This window comes from Microcebus murinus, chromosome 10 (genome assembly GCF_040939455.1).
Source record: "Microcebus murinus isolate Inina chromosome 10, M.murinus_Inina_mat1.0, whole genome shotgun sequence".
Taxonomy (NCBI): Eukaryota; Metazoa; Chordata; class Mammalia; order Primates; family Cheirogaleidae; genus Microcebus; species Microcebus murinus.
Genome location: NC_134113.1, coordinates 54,208,287 through 54,216,902, shown reverse-complemented (window position 1 = coordinate 54,216,902; position 8,616 = coordinate 54,208,287). Strand labels below are relative to the sequence as shown.

Here is an 8,616-nt window from a genome sequence, read left to right as displayed (position 1 = left end):
GTTGCTGTGAGCTAGGCTGATGCCACGGCACTCACTCTAGCCTGGGCAACAAAGCGAGACTCTGTCTCAAAAAAAAAAAAAAAAAAGTCTTTCCTACTAGGTAGTAAACATTCTTCAACCTCTTTCTCACTTCTCACCTAGTATCCCAGCCCATACCCACAGAACTCTCTTCTGTGGAAAACTTAGCACCAATCCATACTAAAGTGACCAACGATTACAGATCACCTGTGATCTGTGTCACCTCACAAATAATAAATACCTCAGGCTTTCTACATAGAAGGGCTCAGATTCCAGATGTCAGGGAATAGCCTCCCTAATTGAAATGAATCTTCCAGAGGATGTTCTCCTCTTCTACAAGGAGAATCTACAGGTGAAAAGGGTCACCAAGGAGAATCTGCAGGTGAAAAGAGTCACCTTATAAGCAGTTCTCTGTTTCCTCCCCATGAAATTCATCTTACCCTTGAAATTGTATCATTTTAAGGTCTTTTACTAGCACAGATGATCTGTGCTCAGAAGATCTCTGCCCAGTTTTATCTTCCTTTTTTTTTATTTAATAAATATTTTACTTTCTTTTTTACTTACTTCTTTTTTCTTTCTATGCTTGAAAACTCACTTCCCCAATCTGCCCAGTTTTAAAACTGTAGCTCAAGAATTGGCTGGGCATGGTGGCTCACACCTGTAATCCCAGTGTTTTGGGAGGCTGACGGGGGAGGATCCCTTGAGGCCAGGAGTTTAAGACCATTTGGGGCAACATATTGAGACCCCTATCTTTACAAAACACATTTTAAAAATTAGCAGAGTGTGGTGGCACACACCTGTAGTCCCAGCTACTAGGGAGGCTGAGGCAGGGTGATCACTTGAACCCAGGAGTTTGAGGTTACAGTGAGCTATGATTGCATCACTGTACTCTAGGCCTGGGTGACAGAGCGAAACCTGGTCTCTAGGAAAAAAAAAAAAACACTGTAGCTGGGCGCGGTGGCTCACGCCTGTAATCCTAGCACTCTGGGAGGCTGAGCTGGGCGGATTGCTTGAGGTCAGGAGTTCGAAACCAGCCTGACCAAGAGCGAGACCCCATCTCTACTATAAATAGAAAGAAATTAATTGGCCAACTAATATATATAGAAAAAAAAAAATTAGCCGGGCATGGTGGCACATGCCTGTAGTCCCAGCTACTCGGGAGGCTGAGGCAGAAGGATCGCTTGAGCCCAGGAGTTTGAGGTTGCTGTGAGCTAGGCTGACGCCACAGGCACTCACTCTAGCCTGGGCAACAAAGCGAGACTCTGTCTCAAAAAAAAAACAAAAAAAACCCACTGCAGACCAATAATGGCCAAACCCAAATCACTTCCCTGGTCCCCTAGAAAAAGCTAAGCAAGGCTGGAATGTACTTTTCTTATTTATAAAATGAGAGAGAGAGAGAGAGTAGAAAATGGAGATTGGGCCACTTGTAACCCCATCACTACACTATCCATCATTCTTATTTACTTCTTTCTAATCATTCTTTGTAAGCATTCATACAGTAATTTACAGGAAAACAAGAGGTAATTTTTTTTTTTTTTTTGAGACAGAGTCTCGCTTTGTTGTCCAGGCTAGAGTGAGTGCCGTGGCGTCAGCCTAGCTCACAGCAACCTCAAACTCCTGGGCTCGAGCGATCCTTCTGCCTCAGCCTCCCGAGTAGCTGGGACTACAGGCATGCGCCACCATGCCCGGCTAATTTTTCATATATATATCAGTTGGCCAATTAATTTCTTTCTATTTATAGTAGAGACGGGGTCTCGCTCTTGCTCAGGCTGATTTTGAACTCCTGACCTTGAGCAATCCGCCCGCCTCGGCCTCCCAAGAGCTAGGATTACAGGCGTGAGCCACCGCGCCCGGCCAAGAGGTAATTTTTTACAAATACAAAATACACTAATATACTCCAGGAAAACTCAGCCTTACAGGTAGAACCTTCATTCTATACCAGCTAACCTCACAGGGCATTTAAGCCCTATTTCCTTACATAGGCTGAAAGAGAGAAAGGGAACTACTAATTATTAATACATTTGCTCATTCTACATATGCTATCTTCTTTATCACAGCAACCCTTTAAAAGTAGATACTATTATCTCAATTTTAGAGGAAACTAAGGCTCCCAGAGGCTAAAGAAATCTAAGATCAACAGCTAGAAAATCATGGACCCAGATTCAAATCCTAGTGCTAGTCCTTTTTGACTCTAAAACCGATGCTTATTGTCAAAAGCCAAGTCATAGACTGGGAAAAAATATCCACAACACATATTACAAATAGTTAAGGTTTCTAACAAGCAAGGATATCAACAAAATAGATTTGATAGAGACAAATAGGAATGCAATTTAAAAACAGGTAGAGAGTACAATTAAGCAATTCACTGAAGAGGAAATGCAAATATCCAATAAACATTTGAAAAACTTCACTAGGAGTCAGGAAAATGCAAATTAAAGCGATTAGATGTTATTGCTCACCCATCATCTTGACAAAAATTTAAGGGTGATACTACTCCAGGGCATTTACAAAGAAAAGGCCACTTTCTTACATGCTGATGGAATTGTAAATTGTTACCACCTTTTCCGGAAGTAACCTGACACAATATCCATCAAAATTTAAAACATGTCTTTGGTTTTACCCTACATTATCACTTATTGGAATCTAGCTTCAAAAAAACAAAAAGCATCAGTATGTATATTCAAAGATATTTATTGTAACCTTGCTCGTGTTGGAAAAACAAGAGCTGCTCATCAGTAGTTCCCATTCAAATAAAATAAAATATATCCATATTTTGTAACAAAAACTCATAACAAAATTTAAGAACAGTAAAATAATTTTCCAAATCTAGCAGAGCCCCTAATCACGCCTTGGTTTCTTTTTCTTTTCTTTTTTCTTTTTTTTAGACTTTCTAACTTCAATTTATTCCAATTGTTGAGAAGGCATCCTAGTGGGGAGAGTCCTTTGGGATGCTTGTTGTCATCCACATACTAAACAGACTTTCTGTTAGACATGGGGGCTTCTTCAGGCCTGTCAGGGAACTGTCCTTCAGGTCCTACTAGTGCCACACAGTCTTAATTTGGGGTCCAGCTGGGTGTCTCCCTTTGTCCCATCTGGGTCACCAGGAGGATTACATAGGACAGAGACTCCCAATGCTGAGAGCCTCTTGAAGTACAAGTGGGTCGTTGGCAGAAAAGGCTGGCTTGCAAAAGAGATGGACACAGGTTCCCCCATGGTTGTAGAGTTTGTCCTGCCGACTCCACTCCTGAAATGCAGATGGCCTGCAGTTTGCTGGAAAATGCCTCTTTTTTTCTTATAGACTATTTTTAATATATTTACATTTTGCAGATACAGTGCTACATATCATGTTAATAAATTACTAATTAGTAGCCCATTAAAATTCCATGGGATAATCTGACAAACTGTGTTTTTCAAAGGAAACATATATCAATTTTTGGCAACTTTAAAAAGGTATTGCCGGGCGCGGTGGCTCACGCCTGTAATCCTAGCACTTTGGGAGGCCGAGGTGGGCGTATCGCTCAAGGTCAGGAGTTCGAAACCAGCCTGAGCGAGACCCCGTCTCTACCAAAAATAGAAAGAAACTAATTGACCAACTAAAAATATATATACAAAAAATTAGCCGGGCATGGTGGCGCATGCCTGTAGTCTCAGCTACTCGGGAGGCTGAGGCAGTAGGATCGCTGAGCCCCGGAGATTGAGGTTGCTGTGAGCCAGGCTGACGCCAGGGCACTCACTCTAGCCTGGGCAACAAAGTGAGACTCTGTCTCAAAAAAAAAAAAAAAAAAAAAGGTATGGGGGGGTAAAGGACATTTATTGAAACCTTAAAATTTGTACCCCCATAATATGCCAAAATAAAAAAAAAGATATGAAAGTTAATTTGATCTTGAAATCATGACATATAAGTGAATTCAATGGCAAAAATGTTAAGTTTTTGTATATATTAATGTAAGAAAAAACACCTACAAATTTCATTCCTCTTAATTGATCAGACCATTTTTATTAATCTTTAGAAAATATTAGCCAACATAATTCTACTTTAAAAAATATATTTTATATATATATACACTACTCGTTAACATCCAGAAAACAGAAAAAAAAGCATAGAAGTTATACACACATAAAAAAGAGTTGTAATCAGGATAAGTAATTTTGATATCATTTTCTTGGTCTCCAGTCTTCCTCAGAAAACTGAGACATCCTGGGCTCCTTCTCTCACACCTGGCTAGTTACCTAAAATTAAATAAGGCCCCTTCGAGATGCTGGTTCCCTAGGGTTTCCCCAAAGTTCCCCAGGGATACACAAGCTATAAAATCACTAATCTTTCCAGGAGCCCCCATAAAACAATGTTATCTGTCCTCCTCCAATATTGCAATACATTATTTACAGCTCTTACGACACTTGGTTCAAAACACTGAACAAGGACTTTGATATCTGTGTACCTTTGATATCTGTGATGGGGTGTTATACCCCAGCAGACTGTGTGCTGCTAGGGAGCAGGGTGTGTAGCTCAGAATCAGACCTCAAGTATTGGCAGACTTGAGAATCCAACCAGTCAAACCACCTATGTAAAATTTGAGAACTCTCCAAAAATACTCCTCCAAGCAGAGGACTCTGTGATGGGGGACTACCCCCTACTCCACAGCAGCTTGTTCCTTCTTGGGAAAAGGGTAGCTGCTAGAAAGCTCTCCTATAAACAGAATTCAATTTTTTTTGAAATTTTAAAATTTAACCCCAATCTTACCCCTTAGTAATCTACGGAATAAATCAAATTCCTCTTGTCATAGGACAGCTTGTAAAATATTAAAGACTTTATATTTTTCCTTCAATCTCCTAACCTAGTACTTTACACATTAAAAAAAAAAAAGGTTAAATAACCTTCCTCCACCCATCAATGTATCAGATGTGGGACAAAGTGGTATATTTGCTAAGATAGATAGATAGGTAGATTTTCTAACTTTTTAAATTGATATATAATATTTGCATATACTCTAAAAAGGGGTCCCCAACCCCCAGGCCGCAGACTGGTACACCTGTTAGGGACAGGGCTGCAGACCTCCACCACAGCCACCCTCACCCCTGTCTGTGGAAAAATTGTCTTCCATGAAACCAGTTCCTGGTGCCAAAAGGTTGGGGACCCCTACTCTAAAAGATATGTTACTGGCTTTATAATATGCTTTTCACTCTCTGGTTTTAAGAAAAATAGTCAAGACTATAATAGGTAAGAATTTAGAAATTCAGAACATAAATACATTCTTCTATCATAATCTTTCTTACCCCTTTAAGGTTTTCTCATCTCCACTGCAAGCAGATAGTTTCTTTAATGCTACTGGAATGCCCCTCATGGGCAAAGCTAGACTTCAGACAAGCTGCCCAACTCTGCTGGGAAGAGACTTCCTTAGGGGGGAAGTCTCTTCTCACCTTCAGGGTCCCTTGGACTTCCTGGGCTGACTCAGGACTTCATATGCAGCCTGGATTTCCAGGAAGTGCCTCTGTGCCTCCTCTGTCTGGTGCAGGTTGTGGTCAGGATGCCAGACCTTTACCAGCTCCCGGTAACTCCGATGTATTTCTTCATTTGTTGCCCCTTCTGAGAGGCCCAAAACCTTATGGCAACAGAAGCGGAAAATTAGAATCTCACAAGTTCTCAGGGCACCTAGATCTTTTCCTGCACCTTTGCTAATCAGGCTATGGTATCTCTGGAATGGGCTTCTACTTACCCATGGGAAAAGACCAGCACCTCAGGCTAGAATTCCAGCCTTCTGAAACATGGACAAGTTCTGGATCTCATGGTAAGAGGCAGGATTTGCGTTTAATCACAAACGCATGTTTGCCCATGTTCCAACCCATGTTCCAACCTGGAACTTCACAAGATCTCTGATAAGATCTCCTCCCATCTCCTCCCCACAAGAGAAATAAGTGTATATATGTCCCCGCCAAAGACATGTATAAGAGTATTTATAGTACCTTTATTTATAATAGCCCCAAAGTGGAAACAACCCAAATGTTCATTAACAATACAGTGGATAAATAAATTGTAGTATAATCATACAATGGGATACTATACAGTAATGAAAATAAATAATTTACAATTATATGCAACAGTATTAATAAATCTCATAAACATAATGTTGAATGAAAGATGCTAAATACAAAAGAATACCTGCTATATAATTCCTTTTATTTGAAGTTCAAGAATGGCCAAAACTAATCTATGGTGATAGAAGTCAGAATAGAGGTTACTCTATACTCTCTGAAAGTGGGAGTATAGACTCCAAAGGCTACAAAGGAAACTTCTTGGTGCTGGAAATGTTCCATACCTTGATCTGAGTGGTGTATGTCTAAAATTAGCACACTTTATATATGTTATAGCTCAATAAAAAGTAAATAATAGACATATTTTTCCCCCTCACTATTAAAGCCTCTGTAACCTTTGCCCATTGCACACAGATGCCAAAAGAATATAGAACAGTCTTCCTGGGCATGTCTTCCTTCCTCATTTCCGGCAGAAATGAGAAAAGTACTACCACAAGAGGGATGCCAGCTCCAGCAACACCAGCTCCTAACACCCAGAGCCATGCCAGGCAGGAATGAGAGAAAAGAAAGCCTTACCTGGTAAGCCAGCTGACGCTTCTCATCTTGAAAACTTTGAACAAACTCATAGAGCTTCTCCCACTCCTGGAAGTAGCTGCTGTTGAAGCCGGGATCCCCCACCAGTAGCCTCCAGATCCGATAAGGCAGAAGGAGGACAGACTCCATGAGGCGGCCAAGAAGGGGGAAGAAGCTGAACCAATTCAAGAAGGAGCCAAGGGTTTCTGCCACATAGCTGAGGGTGGCAGCTGTGTTGCAGAGGGTGCTGTATGCCAGTGGGCCCGTGAAAGCAAGGTAAGCCAAGCCTAGCCGGTAGAGCCGCACACTGAGTGTCTCTGACTTCACTGAAGCTTTGTAGCGGCGATGCTTCTGGGCCGTGATGCTGGCAGCCAAGCTGATGGGTAGGATGGCTATGGGGCGGCCATAGAAGATAGGGGAAGTAAGGAATGCTGCTCCTAGAGTGTTCTTGAAGTCTGAGGTCTGGTTGCCAACAGTAGCCACCAGCAAGACCCCTAAGCCAACTGCCAGTGGGAGGGCCACAGTGTAGAAGTTGGCCATGGAAGAAAGGCTAATCAGAGCCACAAGGCCAAAATAGATGCCCACTACCATCTGAGCAGCAAAGCGAATGGGACTCAAAGGGGGTGTCCCCCCTCCTGGGCTCTGCCTCTGGCCCTGGGCTCTGTTGGCCTGAGCTACAAAGCTTGGGAGCTTCCAGAACTCCCAGAGCCAGCCCAGCCCACCCCCACCCAGGGTAAGCATCCAGAGCAGGGCATGGCTGTCCCTTCCCAGGTACAAGTGGTGGAGCCCAGCAGGACCCCCTACAACCCAAAGAGCATAGGTCACCAGGAGCCCCTTGGCCATCCTCTAGGGCAAGGGTCTCAGAAGGAGTCTGGTGGCACCTGACACTGCTCAAGTACAGAAATCTCAGGGTCTTCTGTGAGAATCATGACCATGATGGCCCCAGAGTTATCCTTAGACCCTAAAAGATGGAAAAAAGCAGAGACACACGACTATATCCAGGCCCAACACAGTAACCATTTCTCTTTCTAATTAAAGCCAAGTCTAGAACTACCTGAATCCCTGGAATGCTAGTTATCCCATGTCCTCTATCCCAGCACCTCAGTCTTGTTCTTTACAAACACAGCAACTCCAAATTAAGGGGAGAAGATTATCTAAATTCACACCTCCCCTCAGACCACTGACCCTGGAATGACTCTCTGAGGGAGTGTGAATACAAAGCCTTTCCAAAGTTCCCATGCATTTTGAAAGCCCCTTCCCTCTCCTCTCTTCCTTAACTCCAACTATGGCTACCCTGGACTCCTGGCCCAGGCTTTAGCGCCTCTCCAGCCTTCCCTTCTCTCTAAGCCAGGAGATACTCCCACGAGGCAAACTTGAAAGGGGCCCTGAATTCCCTCCACTTAAACATCTCGGAAAACTACATTTTGACCTACACCTTGGCACCCCCAATTCAACCATCTCCTTCTGAGGCAGACTTGGAAAGCCTCTCCAAAGCTGGACAAACGCTCAGATTATCAAACCAGATGCCAAACCGTAGCTGCCAGTCGCCCCTCTACGTGGAGCAGGCCTCACGACCACCAGCCAGTACCCGCTAGTCCCAGGTTGAGCAGCCCTACCTGGGTGCCCCGCTCCCAGGCCGCGCCAGACCAGTCATTTCCCGTCACCAGAGTCAAAATGGCCCCTCTCACTGAGCTCCCACTTCCATCCAAATGGACTTTGTCTTTCTGTGTCTGCTTCGTCACCGAAGTCAGGCCGCCCTGGGGCAGGCCCCTCCCCCTCCCAAAGGCCCTCCCTGGTCCTCTGGGGATCACCCTCCCGCCCCAACTCCTCTCGCCCGCCCTCTCAGGGAAACTCCGTTGAAGGCTTTCCAGACGCATCCAGCTCTAACCCTGCTGGTGCAGCGCCCCACCCCAGGCCGAGCGCGCCTCCTGCACCGCGGCACCACGACCGCCAGGTGGCGCTGCGGCTTATGGAAGGGCGGGTCCGGGCGGGTCC

General features: G+C 44.1%; 1 protein-coding gene across 1 annotated transcript; it reads right to left on the bottom strand.

Annotated features, from left to right (window-relative positions):
• Window positions 1-3,984: 3,984 nt before the first annotated feature.
• DNAJC22 (DnaJ heat shock protein family (Hsp40) member C22) lies at window positions 3,985-8,344 on the bottom strand. The gene is made up of 3 exons (XM_012761446.3): window positions 8,238-8,344; window positions 6,625-7,582; window positions 3,985-5,618 (listed from the first exon to the last, which is right to left on the bottom strand). The coding sequence occupies exons 2-3, from the start codon at window positions 7,462-7,464 to the stop codon at window positions 5,439-5,441; spliced, it is 1,020 nt and encodes a 339-aa protein (XP_012616900.1). The 5' UTR covers window positions 7,465-7,582; window positions 8,238-8,344; the 3' UTR covers window positions 3,985-5,438.
• Window positions 8,345-8,616: the final 272 nt, after the last annotated feature.

Excerpts from the sequence above, each read along its gene's own strand:
- DNAJC22 (XM_012761446.3), bottom strand. The coding sequence starts at position 7,464 with ATGGCCAAGGGGCTCCTGGTGACCTATGCTCTTTGGGTTGTAGGGGGT. Across the intron at positions 5,619-6,624 it reads AGCGTCAGCTGGCTTACCAG|GTTTTGGGCCTCTCAGAAGG; the intron begins GTAAGGCTTTCT and ends TGTTGCCATAAG.